General features: G+C 40.3%; 2 protein-coding genes across 2 annotated transcripts; both read left to right on the forward strand.

The window, feature by feature from the left end:
• Window positions 1-1,347: 1,347 nt before the first annotated feature.
• LOC104420279 (wall-associated receptor kinase-like 1) lies at window positions 1,348-4,170 on the forward strand. Its single transcript, XM_039302345.1, has 4 exons — window positions 1,348-1,582; window positions 1,746-1,961; window positions 2,591-2,618; window positions 2,747-4,170. The coding sequence occupies exons 1-4, from the start codon at window positions 1,348-1,350 to the stop codon at window positions 4,002-4,004; spliced, it is 1,737 nt and encodes a 578-aa protein (XP_039158279.1). The 3' UTR covers window positions 4,005-4,170.
• Window positions 4,171-15,974: 11,804 nt separating this feature from the next.
• On the forward strand, window positions 15,975-19,540 carry LOC104429561 (wall-associated receptor kinase-like 1). Its single transcript, XM_039302346.1, has 3 exons — window positions 15,975-16,878; window positions 17,144-17,266; window positions 18,037-19,540. Exons 1-3 carry the CDS (start codon window positions 16,023-16,025, stop codon window positions 19,323-19,325), a joined length of 2,268 nt encoding a protein of 755 aa, XP_039158280.1. The 5' UTR covers window positions 15,975-16,022; the 3' UTR covers window positions 19,326-19,540.
• The last annotated feature ends 2,899 nt before the right edge of the window (window positions 19,541-22,439 follow it).

A 22,439-nucleotide genomic window follows, 5' to 3' on the forward strand; every position in this document is an offset into this window, starting at 1 on the left:
CAGACCAGGACCAGCGGGGTTGGGCCGGTCCAGGGTCGGTCCAGGGTCGACCCTAAACCGCTGCTCACCCCCTACTAGTTACCCTCTTTTTCCTCCTCCTTCTACCGCTCGCCGCACGACCCCTTTGGCCCTTCCTCTCCTCTTCCTCTCGATCTTTCTCCTGCTCCTCGTCGCCGCACGACCCCCTTCCTCTCTCTCCTCTTCTTCTTGATCCTCCTCCTCCTCGTCGCCGATCCATCGCAACAGTAGTGGCCCTCGCCGCTCTCTCTGGCCATCTCTCGCCATCGCGGTGGTCCGTTCGTGGCTTCGTCTTGCCGGCGGGAGCTTGCTTTCTCTCTCGTGTTTCTCTCTGTTCGGCTCTTTCTCTAGCCATCTCTCGCCGTGGCTCGCGGCCTCTGCTACCTCGCCCTCCCTCGCCTCCACCCTCCATCAGTCTTCCGGACACGCATCGACACGCGTGTCAAGAAAAGTTGACCGCGTCGAAAAATCCACACGCGTTGACCGCGTGTCCGACCGTGTCCAAGAGTGTGTCAACGTGTCCGACCGGCTCCGACATGTGCCGGACACGACACGGAAACACGGACATAGGGGGAGAAGTCAAACTTGGCTGCTTAAACTGGTGTCCTCTGCTTACAATCAAGGAAGAAGGCGTACAAGCAACCGCGCCTTCCATCAATTCCTCAAAATAGGTCCACTGTTTGCTGACATAAAGAAGCAGGAACTAGGATGTTTCAGATTCTTCTGCTTCTAGGATTATTTTTGCTTCATACACAAGCATCGCTACTAACTCCTCGGAGTCTTTGCACACAAAGATGTGGTGACGTTGCCATTTCCTTTCCCTTCGGGATTGGAAGTGGGTATTTCCTCGATGAGTGGTACGAGATCGACTGCCAGAATAACACTGTCCCGATACTGAACAAGGCCAACTTAAGGGTGCTCGACCTTTTGCTACCTGATATCCATGAGAAAAGGAACGGCATGATCAAGGTCAGTCTTCCAATAACCTACTCGTCAAATGTGAGCTGCGGCAGCAATGGAAGCTCCACACCTGTGAGCTTGAAAGGCAGCCAGTTTGTCTTCTCTGCTTCACAAAACGAGTTTGCTGCCGTCGGTTGCAATGTACATGCTCGGATGGATGACGCAGAGCCTATTAACATAAGTTGCGGAAAAGACAACAGCACTGTTAGGAACGCCACTTGTTCGGGCAGTAACGGATACTGTCAAACCAACATTACCTCGGTTTTTCAGGCTTTCACCATAGATTTCCAGCCATACAATAAAACAGCAGGAGAAAATGAATGCAGTTATGCCTTCTTGGGAGATAAGTCGCTGTTCACATCTTCAGTTATGGACTTCAATAAGTCGAGGGCAAGCGGGCATTTCGCAGCTGTCCTAGAATGGGGGATAGCAAATTCCTCAAAAACTGCGTTAGAGATTTACAAATACGGCTCCATCTTCGACGCATCCTACAACTGCAGTTCAGTCAGCTTCAATCCTGCATATCCCATGGCGATGCCCTTTTTGCAGTGTGTTTGCAGCCCGGGCTTCTCTGGTGACCCCTATATAAAAGATGGATGCACAGGTAAAACCAGTTACGTTTTACCACACAAATCATTGGAAACCTAACATCGAAACACTGCATTAATAAGAGAAGTAGCTCTTTGGAGGCTGAAGTAGCTTTACATGCAACCCACTAATGAGACGAACCTCTACTGATTAATTTGTCGTATTTTGTTCATTTGCAGATAGCAAATATATAAGTCCGGCCTACTCCCCCAAACCCGACCTTCCTGCAAAAAGTCCGACCTCCTCCGCCAAACCCGACCTTCCTGCAAAAAGTCGGACCTCCTCCGCCAAACCTGACCTTCCTGCAAAAAGTCCGACCCCCTCCGCCATACCTGACCTTGCTCCAAATGGAACGAAGAAAAGTGGAACAAAGAAAAGTGCGTTTCTCGTCAAAGGTAAGCAAGTTTCTACATCCTGTCATGAGCTATGAACAAGGACTATCCATCGTTTGTACTTCCAGATATTCACGAATAGCACATCCTTTCATTTAAACATTGAGTCTATTACTGATAAAAACCCACAACTCAGAAAAAGCATAGCGCATGGCCCGCTTTCAGTGGATTAGATGTCCCGTGTTTGATTTGGGCATAATTGTGCTGCTCAACTGATTATATGGCTTTCTGTTACGTGCTAAATTTTTCTCATAAGGAGACTAATTTTTCACCAACCACATTAGCATTCTGTTTAATCAAATTAGTGAATATTCAAAAGTCATCTAAGGTAATTCTCTCCAGTATCAGATTAGCGTTTTCTTCTTTTCAAATCGGAGTTGCAATCCTCGATGCTTGCTTCAATTAGTAGTATCTATCAAAACAACCTCAGAACTTTCTTTTCACACTAATACTTGAGAGATAAGAAAACACTTGAACTTTTCTAACGTCGCTGCTTCATATCCATGGAAATATATCCACGGTTCCTACTTATTCTTGTCCAATTTGAATTGGAATTATTACAATCATAGTTAAGATGAATGCTAGTAGAAACTTTTTCACTTTCATCAATGGTTTGCTATATTCCTTGCAAGGGATATCAGTTGCACACTGTAGATGTTTGTATAATAATTTCACCGGGTGGAACTTAAAAGGAGACAAATTATTTTTCTCATGCTTGTTAAGATAGATCGACGTGAAATGAGACTCAGGTTAATCATTTAAATTCTTGATGGTAAGTTCCTCTATAGATTCCTGACAAGCAGGGTATTTTTTTTCTCACTTTTGCCCTTGAGTTTTGGCAATGTAGTGGGCGGGGCTGCCGGGGCAGGCGTTGGGGCACTACTCTTGTGTCTTTTCTCATGGAGTTTGTACAAATACATCAAGAAGAGAAAAGAAACGAAGCTTAAAGAGAAGTACTCCAAATGCAATGGTGGTCTTTTGTTGGAAAGAGAGCTTTCGACACCAGAAGGCAATGTTGAGAAAAGCAAATTGTTCAACTTCAAGGATTTAGAGAAGGCCACTGATAATTTCGATAACAGTAGGATACTTGGGCAAGGTGGACAGGGTACTGTTTACAAAGGAATATTAATAGATGGAAAAATAGTTGCAATTAAAAAATCAATGGCCATAGACAAGAGAAAAATTGAACAGTTCATAAATGAAGTCCTCATTCTCTCACAAATCAACCACAGAAATGTGGTTAAGTTATTGGGGTGTTGCTTGGAAACAGAAGTTCCGCTTTTGGTATATGAGTTTATACCAAATGGGACTCTATACCAATATTTACATGACCCAAATGCAGAGTCGCCTATATCATGGGACACACGCCTACGAATTGCAACTGAAATCGCAGGAGCCTTATTCTACTTGCATTCAGCAGCCTCTATTCCCATTTATCATCGAGACATCAAGTCCACCAATATCCTCTTGGATGAGAAGTATCAGGCAAAAGTGGCAGATTTTGGTACTTCCAAGTCTATTTCCCTCGATCAAACTCATGTAACCACATTAGTGCAGGGAACTTTCGGCTACCTAGATCCTGAGTATTTCCGATCAAGCCAATTTACAGACAAAAGCGATGTGTACAGCTTCGGAGTCGTCCTTGTTGAACTCTTAACAGGACAAAAGCCAATCTCATCCCAGAGGGAAGAAGAAGGAAGAAGTCTTGCGATGTATTTCATAATTTCGGTGGAAGAGAATCGCTTGTTTGACATCGTCCATGCTCATGTGTTGAAAGAAGGTAAGATGGGAGAGATTGCGTCGGTTGCTAACCTTGCAAAGAGGTGCTTAGACTTGAACGGGAGGAACCGGCCTACAATGAAAGAAGTGGCAATGGAGTTGGAGGGAATAAGGAAGACTCAATATCCTTCCGACATTCAGCAAAATCAAGAGAACTGTGAGACAACCGAATCTCCTGATGCTGTCTTTACGTCTAGCAACTCAAGCAATGACACGAATGTCTCTACATTTTCGGGTGTGCAGACACTCTTACCTAGTGAGACCTAGTGAAGATTTGTCTCGCCTCTTGCTCTTATGGAGCCATATTGCTCTGTTTGTCCTATAAAGCGGCCTTCATAGGAAAAAGCAGAAAAGAAAGTGGGGATGAAGACTTGTTCATTCACCAACAGGAGGACTTTGGTCAGTTATTTGTGGGTAACGTACTTTTTCTCGGTGTTTGGGACCAATAAATTGTTATGTTGTTTTTATTCCGAACTTATTTAGATCTTGTAATTAGCTCCGCATTATTGCACGATAAAGGGGTGAGCATGGTTTGGGTACTGCCCACCCTAAAATCGAGATTCACCCACTAATGATTGGTTTCAAAAAATTGAAACCAAAAATCACTCGTTAGTTTCATAGATGCACCCCAGAATCGGACCACCAAGTCTATAAATTCGATTTTCAATTCCTATAAAATTGCATTAATCAATTAATAAAACACATAGTAAGAAGCAACGGTTTTGCTTCACCATCTCCACTCGTCCTTCTCTCAAAACCCCCCGGAGCACAAAACGCTTCAACCAATCAGACTCCCTTCATTACCAACACCCACTCGGGAAACTCTCGAGATCGAAACCGCACACTCCAAATGTAGCTCGGAGGAAATGTCGATCGTTGCTTCTCAATCCCATGGCCATGGGAGCCGAAGATGCCTCAACTTGGATGTGCAGGGGAAACTACGGCGCACGAGAGAAAGCTTTTACCGACTCTAGGAAGGAAAATCACAGGGGAAGATGACAAACGAGATTGACGTTTACTAAGATGCCTCAGTTTGTTGTTTGTTCCATCCAAGGATTGGCATGCGAGAAAGAGAGGGAAAATGCGGGAAAAAAAAGAGAGTGAACGTAGAATGTTACCGACAGGAGGCAGGAAAGAGAATAAAAGGGAAAATGCTCACTTTTGCTGTAATATACCGGTCCGGTCCAGATAGGCGGATGGACGATTCCACATCTAAAATGAGAAATCGAACCAATAATCACTGATTTCAGTAAATTGGAAATGGGAATTGAACTGGTCCTATGGGAACTGCCGGTCCTTTTTGATTCCAAGTGGTTCCTGATTTCTTTGCACACTCTTAATACTATCGTGCCAATTTGGAAAATTTTACAAATTGCAATAATCTATATCGAGCATGGTGTAGTGATTTTATTTCGGAAAATTATTCGATCGTTTCCTAGACCTAATGTACGGTTATAAACTTTTCAACTTAGTCAATTTAGTCTTGAACTTTTATGTGAAATTTCAATGTAATCATTTCAACAAATTTTGGCCAAAAAATTGTGACGCTGCAGTCCAATCTCCAACGGCCATACTACGTAGCTCCGGCAATGTCCAACACGGAAGAAATTAAGCAAAATGACGTCATTGTACATTTTTTCCGAGCTTATTGAATTTTTACTTTCCATTTGCTTTCCTTTTTTCTTTTAATTTGTGATATTGTTCATCTTCTACGGCGCCTTCTCCGGCTGGCGAAACCATGTCTGCAGCTCTCTCTGGTCACTCCCATCTTAGGCGCGGCGTCGACAAGGACGAGGGATAAGCGGCAACGGGGACAGGTGTGGTCCAAGGGTCGAGTTAGGGGCTCAGTTGGCCTCAGATCTTGGTCGATCCAAGGTCCAGACAGGTCAGCAGCAACCCTACCTGGCCGCTGCAGTCGTCGAGGGCCGTGATTGACCGCTTGCCCGAGTGTTGCGCAGGCGGGGAGGGGATGATCGCGGGATTTAGCACAGAAAAACAATATCGGAGTTGGACATTGATGGTCTGAAAGGCCAACACCTAAGGTCCTAGCACAAAAAAATCAGAGTTCTCAAGACTTAGAATGATTGGGGGCCATTGATGGACAGAAATACATCCTACCACATTGCAAGATACAAGGTGGCCATAGGCAGAGAGGATACTATGAATTCGTGATTTCCACTTCATTTTGCCGGGAAGAAGAACGGCCACGCGTGACCGAGTTCCTCAGGAGATTACTTCAAAACGCAATCGTAACAACTTTAAGTTTCATTCACCTGGCGGACGTGAGGGCGGCGAGGGTGAAGGACTCGTGGAGGTGGATGAGCTACATAGAAGATGAACAGCAGAGAAGAAGGATAATATAGGGGAAAAAAGGAAAAAAAAATAAGGGAGAAAAATAAGAAAATTGAGAAAATAAACTTAAAACTACGTCGTTTCACTTAAGTATTTCCATGTCATATACTGATCGTCCCACATAGGACAGCCAACAACAATTAGACTTACATGTCATCGCTTTCTAGCCAAAATTGACTAGATGGAATACAAAAATTATTAAAATAATTAAGACTAAATTAATCAAATTGAAAAGTTTAAGACTGAATTGGGTAATTTTCCAATCCAATAAGACATCACTTATTTAAAAACATAATCCTTCTTCCTTATGTTTTGAACACGGAATTTTCTAATATGCTACACTTTTTGAAAGGAGCCGAAGTCACAGCTTATTGAAGTTTGTAAGTTACACAAAAACAGTCAAGAACCAACTTTCTTGAAAAAATCATTATCTGGTCACTTGATATAATTTTGACAAAAACCACATTTTGGAACAAACTTTGTCAATCGGGATTCTTATATCATGTTGAAAATCATTAGATTAAGATGCTAAATAAAATGCAAAAAATGAATTTTTACACGTTGTCAATTGCCAAAGGCCACTTGGAGGAAAAGTACCAAAAAGTCATAAACTTATTAAATTGACCAACGGCTTTTCAAGCGTCCTAAACATTTTTACAGCGGCCCTCACCCAACTTTGCCTTCTTCCTCCTTGGGTCGCGGGCAAGGCAACTTCACTCAAATCTGGGCGAGGCTAGCCTCGCCTCGATGAGGGTTGCAGCCCTTGCCCAATGGTCGGCCAGCCTCGTTCGAGGCTCGCCGACCACCGGAAGGATAGTCCAAGGAGGAAGGAGGGATAAAAGAAAAAGAAAAAGAAAAGAAAAAATTAATTAAAAATTCAAAAAAAAATATTGGCCTGCATCCATGTTAGCATCCATGTCAACGCCAGCTGACCAAAATTGACCCGATAGACTGAATTGATACTAATAAAAAAAAAGTTTATAAATGAATTGGTTCAATTGAATAGTTTATGACTAAATTAGTATCAATGCAATATGTTTGACACTTTTTTGGTACTTTTCTCTCAAAGTGGATGGTAAATGGGTCAGGCCAAATCTCAACGAGCTACATGGCTACATCTCGAGTTCCATGCTGGGGGAGGATTCAGGGTACACATTGGTTTTTTATTTTATTTTATTTTATTTTTTGCAAAGGGGTACGCATCGGTTGTGCAGGTAGGAAAGTGCCTGAGCTACATCTAAAGCATTCTTCTGAAGTACCCTGTTGACCTTCTTGTACAAATTTCTGGAGCACCATTGCTACATCTGGAAGAAGCTCCAAGGAGATCGAATATCTGGAACTTTCTTGTTTGGATTTCTGGACCTCTCTGGAAAGAATTTTAAAGCAATCTCGTGAAGTATCATCCAATCCACAGGCCTTCGACTCAGCCTCCAAAGGAGCTCCATGGCCACTTCTGTAGCTCCTCCATGGAGGAACTCGACTCGATGCCATGGAACTGGCCATTGAGATCAGGACAGCCACAGACTCGGTGAGGTCGGGGGCGGCCTTGGACAAATCCTCCCACCTTCCCTAGGATCATTAAACGTGTCATGACCATCAAGAATGGCCTACCAAATAAATGGTGAGTTCCCATTTCCTCTACCTCTCATATATGTTACATTCCTGAGCTTCTTAGCAGAGCCCCACAGGAAGTCACTATCCAATTTGTCAACAGCAAAAAGGAGAAGCACGACACATTGCATGGAGCAGCTAGGGATGGATTCGAACCCATCTGGCCCTTCCACCCGGAAGACGTTCTCCGACTTCATCAACGACAAAACTAAAGCTCACCTGCACTGCTCCTACCCTAGCAAGAAATGGGGAACCCCAAATATTTAGCACAGAAACGATGTAAACAGAAGTTTTGTAGGGCAGTTTTTATGATTTGCACGATTAAATACATCATTTCATCAGCAAAGAACGATGAGAGAAAGCATCTCTTAATTGACCGATTGATATAGGATCCCATAACTTAGCAGCACACGCTTCATCGATTTCATAACCGAGAATTCCATACATCAAAAGAAAAACAAGCAGGGCAAAATGGAGTCTCCTTGATGAATGACTTGAGAGCGTTGAATTTCCACCAGACGGCCTCCATTAAGCATTACAGGGATAGAAGAGGTGGTAAAACTTCGTGAATGATGAAGAAGTAAAGCACTTCACAGAATAAAACAAGGTTTAATGCTATCATAAGCTTTGGCAAGATCAATTTTAACAAGCACGGAACCAGCCTTACCAGATTTTTTTTGTCATGGCATGGACAATTTCTTTCACCACATCACTGACCCTTTAATCTAGGACCACTGCAAAGAATGACAGTAATGAATTTCTACGACTCCAAGTTCGGGTCTGGTCCTACACGTTTAGGATATTTGTTGAACTATGGATGCAAACCGGCTGGCCAGCCGCGCAAGGAGGGACTTGGCTGGCCCGGAAAAGGAGAAAAAAAAGCAGCCTGCAATGTAATTACTCGGTTCGGTCCAGGCAGATTCAGGCTTTCAGCCCAAAATTTTATTGCATTTTAATATTCTTTTTCATGAGATGACGCGTTATCAAGTTTCTAGAGTCTAACGTATATTTATCAATCGCTAGCATAAAGTTACCTAAAATTCACGAATTTAATGAAACGAAATTCGCACATCTCAACTATAGGAAATGGATTCGTGAAAAAAAACGAACCGATACTCGAACGATTGAATACAAAAAACAAATGCGGAAACGTGCTCGAGAAACATGTAACACCAATCGAAAAATATATCACAGAGACGGACATACCTTATTTGCCACACATTAAGTACTATTGTAGTCTCAAAAGAATTAATCAAGATCCTGGAATTCCGTTCGTCAACAGAGAAAACACTGTTGTCCAATGAGATAAAAAGTACATTCTTGTTTTTCACTGTTTTTTTATTCAACATCCTCAATTTTTTATATTTATACAATAGTAATTGCACTATCTCTCTCTTATGGGTCCTTTATTTATGGGCCGGGTTTTGGCCCAACATGGGTGGATGGGCTTGACTTGGCTTATCAAATAAAAAAACCTATTATCTCCCACTTGCACATGGTGGGTCGAACAAAACTCTTTTTTCTCCCCTCTACAACATTTATACCAGTAAATAATCCGTGCAACTAGCATACTTCAAGAGCTCGTAATCATACATCTATCAAGAATATATAGTAGCTCATAATAGGTATCACATTCTTTAGTAGATAGAGTATGCGGTACTCTAGATCAATCGATCACATTTATATCTCTCTTGATCTCTTTTTAATAATAATATATTGTATTCACAATTATGATTATCTCAAAACAATCATAATTGGCTGACTAGTAAAAACAAAACTAGAATGTGATTCTCCAAATTCAATATTCATCTTTCTTTGAAACTCTCAATTTCAGTTCAACTTACTTTTCTAGAAATGTCCAATTAGATCGAATCAATTCATGATCATTGGTAATATTATAATATAACAAATATTGAATAAAATCCGAAGAATAAGTAAGAGTCATGAGGACACTTAATTGAGGAAATTTTCCTCAAGAGTCTCATACGGCATAAAAGTTGAGATCAAAACTTTTGCCATTCATATTGATCATTTCATACATATGTAGTATGAAATACGTATTACAGTATTAACTCATTGTCCATGGAGCATATATCTACATTTTTAATACCGTACAAATGATACTTTAGACATACTTAATGTCTTATTTGAGTTCACGTATCTACTCCCTTAAAAAATCCATCTAAACTCATATTTGGTATCAAAGACAGATAAAGTAAAATATTTGAATTATTTTACTTTCAGACATAGTAAATATTATGCCATCATCTTAACACTTAGTTGAGATAATATCTATATTTTAAGTTTGAGCTCTCGATTATCACTTAGGTAATAAGCTTAAAAACCACATCGTCTCTATTTATCACATAGTAAATAGAAGTGATTACTTGTGTGAGTAGGCTAATCTCTTATTGTTCGATATCTTTCTCAATTTTATATGATATACTAAGTATTGAGATGCAGAAATGCATAAACATCAAACAAAGACTCATAGGTATTAATAATGAAACATAAATTCATTAAATGTGAACACTTAAGGGAAAATACAATATTCAGTACATCAGCCTCTACGCAGTCTTAGAAATTTTATATAGCCACATAACACAATTCTAAGTATTGGCTTCGTCATTAGATTTGCTATCATTTTATATGTAGATATATATGGTAAGTTAATATCTTTTTGTACAATCATATCTTTGACAAAATTATACTTAGTATCTATATGTTTGGTTTTGACATGATATTTTGGATCTTTGGTGTACGTTATTGCTACTTGACTATCACAGTTAACTAACAATGAGTTTGCAGCATTCTTAACAAATACATAAATGATATAAAAATCTTTTAAACCAATCACTTTCCTGTATTGCTGCTGATAATGTCACAAACTCAGCTTCCATCGTGAACAAGACTAAATACGTTTGGTTCTTACTGCTCTAAGATATGACGTATTTAGTCAGTAAGAAAACAATTCCAATGGTAGATTTATTTCATCTAAATCTCTATTTCAATCAACATCTGAATAGCCTTCAAGTCGCATATCATTTCCTTGATAACTCAATGTATAATCGGCAATTTCTTTCAAATATCTCAATATTCTTTTGATAACTTTCCAATGTGCTTAACCTGGATTGGATTAGTATCTACTTACCATTCCTACTACAAAACATATGTCAGGTCTTGTACACATTATAGCGTACATTAAGCTTCAAACAACACTAGCATAAGAACCATATTGCATTTGTTCATTCTCTTGTGGACTCTTTGTACACATTCTATGGCTCAATCATTCACCCTTTTCAATAAGAGTATCTATGGGTTAACAATTTTGCATACGAAATCTTTCGAAAACTTTACGTATATACGTTTCTTGCAAAAGAGACAATGATCTCTTCAAAAATTTTCTTGAAATCTTATCTTCAACAATATATGCAGCCCTACATGTTTTTCATCTCAAAGTTGGAATATAACCAACTTTTGACAGTATTAACAAACTCTATATTACCTCCGACAATCATTATATCATCAACATAAAATAATATGATCGCAAATTGATCTTTAAATCTTTTGATATACACATAATGATCATCATCAATCATTATAAAATCATTTACAATTATGGCATTATGAAAGCGTATATACCATTGTCTCGATGACTACTTAAGACCATATATTGATCTCAAAGGTCAACATACCTTTTATTTTTTACCCTTCAAAATGAAATCAACGAGTTGTTTCATATATATTTTTTGTCTAATTATTTATTGAGAAAAGCGGTCTTTATATCCATTTAATGTAACTCAAGATCCATATTAGCTACTATTGCCAAAATAAGACAAATTGAGGTAAATCTCATTACGTGATAAAATGTTTCCTTATAATCAATTCATTCCAGTTGATTCGCTACAAGACGAGCCTTATATCTTTTTATTGAGCCATCAGCTTTACGCTTTATTTTGAGAACACACTTATTCAGAATAGCTTTGCGTCCTTTTGGAAGATCAACCAATTCCCAAATATGGGGATAAGTACACTAATGGTGCCATAAGTGTGTGTACGACGCTCACTTTGGTGCCAACGCCGACGAAATTGGCCGGAAATTCAACGTGGCCTTTTTTTTTTTTATTAATTTTTGAAGTCGACGTGGCTCGTCGGAGAGTTGAGTCAGCATCCAAACACCAAAACGACGCCGTTTGGCATTTTTCCCCCAACTTTGAAACCCTAATCCCCAAATTGAGAGAGAGGGAAGGCTCGTCTTCGTGTTTTCTTCTTCCTTGAAGACCCACACCAGCACCAGCAACAGCATCGACAGCACACCAACAACGACACCAGCAACGCACCAGCAGCAGCGGTGCACTAGCAGCCCCTTCGACCCATCTTCTTCCTCCTCCTCCTCCGCCCTCGCCTTTGATTTTTCTTGCAACAATCTCAGTCTCTCCTCGCTCTCGCTCACTTGGTCGAGCAACTACAATGGTGGCTGAGCGACGGTGGCCAAGCAGAGACGGTGGCCGAGCGACGGCGGGCGAACAATGGTGGCCGAGCCGCGGAAACCCTAATTTTTCCCCATGTGAGCTAAACGGCATCGTTTCCATGAAGCCATCCATGTAGGACGGCAAAATGACGTCATTTAAAGGCCTATCGATTTTTTTTAAAAAATCATTTTGGTCGGAATCTTTCGCCGGTGGCCGGAATCTTTTGCCGGTGGCACCAAAGTGAGCGTTTTTCCTCCGATTTCGCACTTAAGTGATCCGACGGAAACTTTTGACACCAAAGTGAGCGCCGTACACAACTTATGGCACCATTAGTGTACTTATCCCCCCAAATATGGTTTGACATTATTGACTCCATTTCCTATTCCATTGCATGCATCCATTTTTTCTTATTTGATTAATTTAGAACCTCACTTACATTTCTTGGCTTATATTCATATTGTGGAGCAATTATAAACGTTTCCACTTTAATGTCAAAACGTCAAGAGGGGACACTTTTGCAACTTGTTCACCGTATGGGAGATTGTATACTTTGCAAATTATTCTCTATTATTGATCCCACTCAGATTAAATAATGACGATATTGTCTCATTAGGTGGTTGTAATTAAGAATAAATCGAATTTAATTCCTCACTTCTCACGTTGCTCCCACTTGGATGAACTCTATTAAATTCATTATCTTGATCAAATGTTTCAAATAGGGAGTAGTCCTCACCCATTTTGCCCGTTTTAGGAAATTCATTATCTAAAAATGTGACATCACATGATTCAAATTCAGTTATATTATCACTTTCTTGCTTACTTATAAACACGTATCATTTCGAGTGTTCTGAGTATTTTACGAAAATGCCATTCTTGCCTCTGGGACCCAATTTTCCACACTTGTGAGATGGCTCATGAGTATAGGCAGCACAGTCCCACAGTTTAAGAAAACTTAAGTATGGTTTTGTACCTATCCATAACTTATATGAAGTGGAAATAACTGATTTGGAATGCATGCAATTAAGTATGTATACAACAGTTAATAAAGCATCACCCCAAAAGGTGATAGGTAAGTTGTCATCATAGATCTAACCATTTCGAGTAGGGTTGTATTTCTCCTTTCCGCAACACTATTTTATTGATGAGTATAGAAAATAAACATGTAACACCCTCGATTCCGACCTCATGAGGATCGGCCATAAAGTCCTAAATGGATCAACCATGGGCCATTGGCCATGGATTGAACAGTTCGATCAGTAAGGAATTAAGAATCAGTCATGGTTCAATCGATCGATCGATCGACTAGTCACGAATTGGTCGAGGTGTCGGTTGCGAATTGTCCATTGACCATACCAATGAGATAGGATCACTAACTCATAAGATGATCTTTTGATCATGAGGATTGGTCATGAGATGATTTTGGATTGGCGGATGATCATGAGTCGATCCAATTGGTCATAGTGCTCGGCCGCGGGTGACTTCGCTCGACTATGCACCAATTCACGGACGATCTGACTCGATCAAATGTGATAGTCTTCCAACCAAAAATGCACCATTCCCTATTTAATTCTTAGAGATTGGAAATGAATCTTGAATTGGTGATGTCCGATCGTGAATCGGTAATGCACCTGCCACAAACCATACGGATGGATTGGGTATTGACCGGAATGAGCACAGGGATAGACCCGGCTATTCTATTCTATCACTAATTCTAATGTCCATGAGTGCCTTGGCTTAGTGCTAGGCCATGGATAACCTTGGGATTAGCCTTAAATCGATTGAAGGACAACGAACCATTTAGGCCGACTAACTGTTCAAGGGAACGGTTTGGTCGAGCGTGATGATAGAATTCTTTAGATCACCTTCTTAATGAAGAAAAGGACAAAAGTGAAGAAAATTCTTGATTCCCCTCATTGAATGAAAGAGTGATTTTTTCAGAGAAAACTTAACTTTCTTATATTATCTTTTGAGAGCACTGAAATTGTAATCTTTCAAGAAGTGTTGTTAGTGTAATTTGTGCTTAGGTATGAGATAGTGAGACTTATTTGCTCAGTTATAAGCAGCACCACCTTTGAGAAGAAGTGCTTGGTAGGAGCAGTAGACTCTATTGTGACTATTCAAAGATTCTAGGTGGAATCCAACCAATAGCATGTTAATATGGAGAGTGGACGTAAATCTACACTAAGCCAAACCACTATAAAGCTCTGAGTGCGTCATTCTCTATCTATTTGCTTATATTCATTACTACCTAATAGAAGTGCACTATACCGGTGGATATAGCCTACTCCTGCATATATCAACTCTCTTTTTTACTTGATTATGCTTATATAGAACTTGAGGGCTTTAATTCCGCAATTTTTTGTCAAGTTTCGTGAAATCACTAATTCACCCCCTCCTTAGGTGATGCTGTCAACCAACTTAAACTAAACTCTGGCACTAGACGAGATTTAACTCAAGATATTTTCACAATTTAAAGAAAAACCATATTCATGTTAAATAAGAAATTGTAAGTGACCGAGCTTATATACCGAAGAAAAGGTCCGCAATGAAATGTGAAATCACGTGGTACTAAGCATACACCGTGAGCAAATATTTATATTTACTTTAATCTGGAAGAGGGAGAACCCATAGGATTTTCGTCCAGGAAAATCTAAAAGTATCTTAAGCGGACAAGTAACAATTTGAGTCAGTAAGGAAAGGAATAAATATTTCTATTCTAATGTGCTTAACGGGATCGTCGGGATGCACAACAAAAGACCCTGAAAAACTAATCCATCTCAATCACGTTCCAAGTCTTTCTCATGGGAAACATGATAACCAAATTATGTCCCCAAAACAATGGGAAAAGTCGCACTTAGTTATCTAAGTTGGTATCTTCTACCAGTCAAGCTTCGATTCTATCCTCAGGGTAAAAACAGAATTTGAATAAAATCCTACTGTTTTTCCACTTAAAAAAACTACTAAGGGACTCGGCCCATGTCCCCTTTCTCCATAGGTTCAGGTCACATGCACATACCAAACGTTAATATCATGTTGAACTCAGCATTTCAAAGTCTTTCTCTATCGAAAAAGAAGTCTTTTTCTATGTATGGAGTTAAACCAGCGGGAAAAAAAGAAGAATAAGAAAACCTTGGATAAGAATGCTGATTAGTATGAACACACTAGATGATGTCTTTCCTTATGAGGAAGACTACTCACTGTCATAATGTACAACTTTTTGCGACGCAACACTCTTTAGATATTAATCTAGACTTAATATTTCTTTGCCGAGAAGAAATTAGGTATGCCGGATAGGTTGTTATACTTATTTCCTAGTTTATTTCAATCATATGGGGACCAAGTCGCTTTTATTATGGAAGTGAGACGACCCAACGCGTGATTCACGCACATTATTTACTCTTGGAGGACCAAAAAGATTCCCAAGTGCTTTGACAGATGGCTTGTGCAAGAGAATAGAAGTGGGATTGGAAACTGCAAAAAAAAAACAGCTTTTGCGATAATAGAAGTGACTTTTGCTTTCACGCTCCCAGATTAAATTATTTTCTTGTCGTGGAAAGTCGTGTTGTTCTCAAAAAGGACAAATAAGGAAGTAGGAACGGGAGAACATCATCGAAAGTGGGTTCATTAGCGATTATGATTTGATAATACTCTTAAGTCTTTATCGTGAGTGGCTAAGTGGCGATAAAATTATGTCCCCAACGAGGGGAGAAGTCAAGCTTGGCTGCTTAAACCGGTGTCCTCTGCTTATAAAGCTTTCACAATCAAGGAAGAAGGCGTAGAAGCAACCGCGCCTTCTATCAATTCCTCAAAATAGGTCCACTGTTTCTGACATAAAGAAGCAGGAACTAGGATGTTTCAGATTCTTCTGCTTCTAGGATCATTTTTGCTTCATAAACAAGCATCGCTAGCAGCTCCTCTGGAGCATTGCACACAAAAATGTGGTGACGTTGCCATTTCCTTTCCCTTCGGGATTGGAACTGGGTGTTTCCTCGATGAGTGGTACGAGATCGACTGCCAGAATGACACTGTCCCGATACTGAAGAAGGCCAACTTGAGGGTGCTCGACTTTTTGCTACCTGATATCCACGAGAAAAGGAACGGCATGATCAAGGTCAGTCTTCCAATAATCTACTCGTCAAATGTGAGCTGCGGCAGCGATGGAAGCTCCACACCTGTGAGCTTGAAAGGCAGCCAGTTTGTCTTCTCTGCTTCACAAAACGACTTTGCTGCCGTCGGTTGCAATATACATGCTCGGATGGATGACGCAGAGCCTACTAACATAAGTTGCGGAGCAGACAACAGCACTGTTAGGAACGCCACCTGTTCGGGCAGTAACGGATACTGTCAAATCAGGATTACCTCGGTTTTTCAGGCTTTCACCGTTGATTTCCAGCCATACAATAAAACAGCAGGAGAAAATGAATGCAATTATGCCTTCTTGGCAGATAGGTCGCGGTTCATGCCTTCGGTTATGGACTTCAATAAGTTGAGGGCGAGCGGGCATTTCCCAGCTGTCCTAGAATGGGGGATAGCAAATTCCTCAACAGCTGAGTTAGAGATTTACAATTATGGCTCCATCTTCAACGTACCCTACAACTGCAGTTCAGTCAGCTTCGATTCTGCATATCCCATGGCGATGCCCTTTTTGCAGTGTGTTTGCAGCCCGGGCTTCTTTGGTAACCCCTATATAAAAGATGGATGCAAAGGTAAAACCAGTTACGTTTTACCACACAAATCATTGGAAACCTAACATCGAAACACTGTATTAATAAGAGAAGTAGCTCTTTGGAGGCTGAAGTAGCTTTACATGCAACCCACTAATGAGACGAACCTCTAATGATTAATTTGTCGTATTTGTTCATTTGTAGATGAACTCAAAATAAGTCTTTGGAGGCTGAAGTAGCTTTACATGCAACCCACTAATGAGACGGACCTCTACTGATTAATTTGTCGTATTTTGTTCTTTTGTAGATGCAGTCGAAATAAGTCCGACCTCCCCCGGAATACCGAACTCCTCCGCCCTACGTGACCTTGCTTTATATGGACATATGACAAGTTCGGTTTCTGTCATAGGTAAGCAAGTTTCTACATTCTGTCATGAGCTATGAACAAGGACTATCCATCGTTTGTACATCCTTTCACTTAAACATTGAGTCTATTACTGATAAAAACCCACAACTTAGAAAAAACATAGCGCATGGGCCACTTTCAGTGGATCAGATGTCCCGTGTTTGATTTGGTCGTATATTCTGCTGCTCAACTGATTATATGGCTTTTCTGTTACGTGCTAAATTTTTCTCATAAGGAGACTAATTTTTCACCAACCACATTAACATTCTGTTTAATCAAATTAGTGAATATTCAAAAGTCGTCTAAGGTAATTCTCTCCAGTATCAGATTAGCATTTTCTTCTTTTCAAATCGGAGTTGCAATCCTCGATGCTTGCTTTTGGTTATGCTCATACCACTTTGGTAAACCAGGAATTGGAACAGGCCTAGGAGCACTACTCTTGCTTCAATTAGTAGTATCTATCAAAACAACCTCAGAACTTTCTTTTCACACTAATACTTGAGAGATAAGAAAACACTTGAACTTTTCTAATGTCACTGCTTCATATCCATTGAAATATATCCACGGTTCCTACTTATTCTTGTCGAATTTGAATTGGAATTATTACAATCATAGTTAAGATGAATGCCAAATTCATCTGCAAGGGATATCAGTTGCACACTGTAGAAGTTTGTATAATAATTTCACCGGGTGGAATTAAAAGGAGACAAATTATATTTTTCATGCTTGTTAAGATAGATCGACGTGAAAGGAGACTCAGGTTAATCACTCCTGAATGTTTTCCTTTTAGTCAGATTCATTTAAATTCTTGATGATAAGTTCCTTTATAGATTCCTGTCAAGCGGAGTACTTTTTTTCTCACTTTTGCCCCTTGAGTTTTGGCAATGCAGTGGCCCTGGCTAGCGTGGTAGGCCTTGGGGCACTACTCTTGTGTCTTTTCTCACGGTGGTTGTACAAATACATCAAGAAGAGAAAAGAAACCAAGCTCAAAGAGAAGTACTTCAAACGCAACGGTGGTCTTTTGTTGGAAAGAGAGCTTTCGACACCAGAAGGCAATGTTGAGAGAAGCAAATTGTTCAACTCCAAGGATTTAGGGAAGGCCACTAATAATTTTGATAATAGTAGGATACTCGGGCAAGGTGGACAAGGTACTGTTTACAAAGGAATGTTAACAGATGGAAAAATAGTTGCAATTAAAAAATCAATGGCGATAGACAAGAGAAAAATCGAACAATTCATAAATGAAGTTGTCATTCTCTCACAAATTAACCACAGAAATGTGGTTAAGTTATTGGGGTGTTGCTTGGAAACAGAAGTTCCACTTTTGGTATATGAGTTTATACCAAACGGGACTCTATACCAATATTTACATGACCCAAATGCAGAAGCGCCTATATCGTGGGACACACGCCTACGAATTGCAACTGAAATCGCAGGAGCCTTATTCTACTTGCATTCAGCAGCCTCTATTCCCATTTATCATCGAGACATCAAGTCCACCAATATCCTCTTGGATGAGAAGTATCGAGCAAAAGTGGCAGATTTTGGTACTTCCAAGTCCGTTTCCCTCGATCAAACTCATGTAACCACATTAGTGCAGGGGACTTTCGGTTACTTAGATCCTGAGTATTTCCGATCAAGCCAATTTACAGACAAAAGCGATGTGTACAGCTTCGGAGTCGTCCTTGTTGAACTCTTAACAGGACAAAAGCCAATCTCGTCCCAAAGGGAAGAAGAAGGAAGAAGCCTCGCAATGTATTTCATAATTTCGGTGGAAGAGAATCGCTTGTTTGACATTGTCGATGCTCATGTGTTGAAAGAAGGTAAGATGGGAGAGATTGCATCCGTTGCTAACCTTGCAAAGAGGTGCTTAGACTTGAACGGGAGGAACCGGCCTACAATGAAAGAAGTGGCAATGGAGTTGGAGGGGATAAGGAAGACCCAATATCCTCCGGACATACAGCAAAATCAAGAGAACTGTGAGGCAACTGAATCTCATGATGCTGTCTTTACATCTAGCAACTCAAGCATTGAAATGTCTACATTTTCGGGTGTGCAGACACTCTTACCTAGGGAGACCTAGTGAAGATTTGTTTTGCCCATTGCTCTTATGGAGCCATATTGCTCTGTTTGTCCTGTAAAGCGGTCTTCAAAGGAAAAAAGAAAGGAAGAAAGGGGGGATGAAGACTTGTTCGTTTACTAACAGAGGGACTTTGGTCAGTTTTTTTATGGGTCATGTACTTATTCTCGGTGTAAGGGACCAATAAATTTTTTAAGTTGCACTTATTTTCGATTTCAATCAGGTCTTGTAATTAGCTCCGCATTATCATGCAAAAGGAGTGAGTATGGTCCGGGTGGGCGGTTCCTCCGTCCACTAAAGGCTGGTTTTTTAAAATTGAAATCGGATACCACCCATTGATTTCATGAATCTAGTCAGGAATTGAACCTCCACTTAGGTCCAGTTCTTGGATGAGTCCATGGAATCGGTCCTCAATCCCTATAAAATTACATTCATCAATTAATAGAACACATAGTAAGAAGCAATAGTCCGATTCGCCATCTCCACTCGCCCTTCTCTCCGATCCCCCCAAACTCAAAACGCGTCAACCAATCAGTCTCCCGACATCACCAACACCCGCTCTGGAAACTCTGTTGAGATCAAAACCGCGCACTCCAAATGCAGCTCGGAGGAAATGCCGATCGCTGCTCCTTAATCCCGCGGCCATGGAAGCTGAAGATGCCTCAGCTCGGATGTGCATGGGAAACTACGGTGCAAAAGAGAAAGCTTTCGTTGACTATCGGAAGAAAAATCGCAGGGGAAGATGACAAACGAGATTGACGTTTACTAAGATGCCTCAGTTCGTTCCATCCAATGATTGGCACGCGAGAAAGAGAAGGAAAATGTGGGAAAAAAGAGAGAAAATCCCAAGAGGAAGGGGGATTAGTCGGAGAGAGTGAGACAGACAGAGTGAATGTAGAATGTTGCGGAAAAGGGGCAGGACAGAGAAAATAAAAGGGAAGATGCTCACTTTCACTGTAATTTACCAGTCTGGTCTGAGTAGGTAAGTGAGCGATTCCACGCCTGAAATTGAGAATCGGATTAGTATTCACCGGTTTCGGTAAATTGAAATCGGGTTCTACGTCAAAAACCGAAAATTGGATTAGTATTCACCGGTTTCAATAAATTAGAATTGGGAACCAAATCAATCCTCATGGGAATTGCCAATCCGATCTGGTTCTAGATGGTTCTTGATTCCTTTACACACTCCTAATATCGTGTATATGCCAATTTGGAAATACTTTACAAATTGCAATAACCTATATCACGCATGATGCAGTGATTTTATTCCATACAATTATCCAATCATTTCCTAGACTTGATGCACAGTCATTAATTTTTCAATTTAGTTAATTAGTCTTGAACTTTATCTAAAATTTCATTATAGTCCATCTAGCGAATTTTGGCTAGAAAATTGTGACATGATAGTCTAGTCTTCAATGGTCGTCCTTTGTAGCTCTATCAGTCCAACGTGGAAGAAATTAAGCAAAATGACGTGATTTTGCATTTTTTTCTGCACTTATTGAATTTTTACTTTCTGTTTTTTTCCTCTCTTTTTTTTTGTTTTTTTATCCTATTGTGATATTGTTCATCTTCTCCGCACCTTCTCCAGCTGACGAAGCCATGTCTGCAGCTCTCTCTGGTCACTCCCATCTTGGGTGCGGCGTCGACGAGGACGAGGGATAAGCAGCAATGGGGACAGGTGTGGTCCAAGGCTCGAGTAAGGGGCTCAGTTGGCCTCGTATCTTGGTCGATCCAAGGTCCAGACAGGTCAGCAGCAACCCTACCTGGCCGCTGCAATCATCGAGGGCCGTCATTGATCGCTTGCCCGTGTGTTGCAGAGGCGGGGAGGGGATGATCGCGGGATTTAGCACAAAAAAACAGTGCCAGAGTTGGACATTGATGGTCTGAAAGACCGACACCAAAGGTCCTAGCACAAAAAATTAGAGTCCTTAAGACTTATAATGAAAGGATTTAGGATGATGGGGGGCCATTGATGGACAGAAATACGTCCTACCACATTGCAGGATACAAGGTGGCCATAGGCAGAGAGGATACTATGAATTCGTGATTTCCACTTCATTTTTCCGGGAAGAAGAACGGCCACGCGTGACTGAGTTCCTCAGGAGATTACTTCAAAACGCAACCGTAACAACTTTAAGTTTCATTCTCCTGGCGGACGTGAGGGCGGCGAGGGTGAAGGACTCGGGGAGGTGGATGAGCTACATCCTTGGAAGAAGAGGAACAGCGGAGAAGAAGGATAATATAGGGAAAAAAGGGAAAAAAAAGAGAGGAGAAAAATAAGAACATTGAGAAAATAAACTTAAAACTATGTCATTTTACTTAAGTTTTTCCATGTCATACACTGATCGTTCCACATAGGACAGCCGACAACAATTAGACTTACATGTCATCGCTTTCTAGCCAAAATTGACAGATAGAATACATAAATTATTAAAGTAATTAAGACTGAATTGGATAATTTTTCAATCCAAGAAGACATCACTTATTTGAAAACATAATCCTTTTTCCTTATGTTTTGAACACGGAATTTTCTAATATGCTACGCTTTTTTAAGGAAGCCGAAGTCACATCTTATTGAAGTTTGTAAGTTACACAAAAACAATCAAGAACCAACTTCTTGAAAAAATCATTATCAGGTCACTTGATATGATTCTGACAAAAATCACATTTTGGAACAAACTTTGTCAATCGTGTTAAAGTCATGGATTCTTATTTAATGTTGAAAATCATCAGATTAAAATGCTAAATAAAATGCAATTTTTTTTTACACGTTCTGCTATTATGCCATGTTAGGTATTGTTTAGAATTATTGTTTTTATAAATAGCTACATAGAAAAAAGAAAACGATCCATATAAGAGGGAAAAAAGAAGGTAGATGGTGGAGTAGGTGAAGAGTTGGGCCGTGTGGACGGGTCATTAACCCATATTTTAACTCATATTTATCAAAGTGGAGGAAAAAGTACTAAAAAAGTCACAAAACTATTGCATTGATATCATTCAATTCTAAACTTTTCAATTGAACTAATTTAGTCATAAACCTTTTTATATTGGTACAAATTCAGTCCATCTAGTTAATTTTGGTCAGTTAGTGCCGACGTGGATGCCAGTCGAAAT

This window comes from Eucalyptus grandis, chromosome 9, assembly GCF_016545825.1.
Source record: "Eucalyptus grandis isolate ANBG69807.140 chromosome 9, ASM1654582v1, whole genome shotgun sequence".
Classification (NCBI taxonomy): domain Eukaryota; kingdom Viridiplantae; phylum Streptophyta; class Magnoliopsida; order Myrtales; family Myrtaceae; genus Eucalyptus; species Eucalyptus grandis.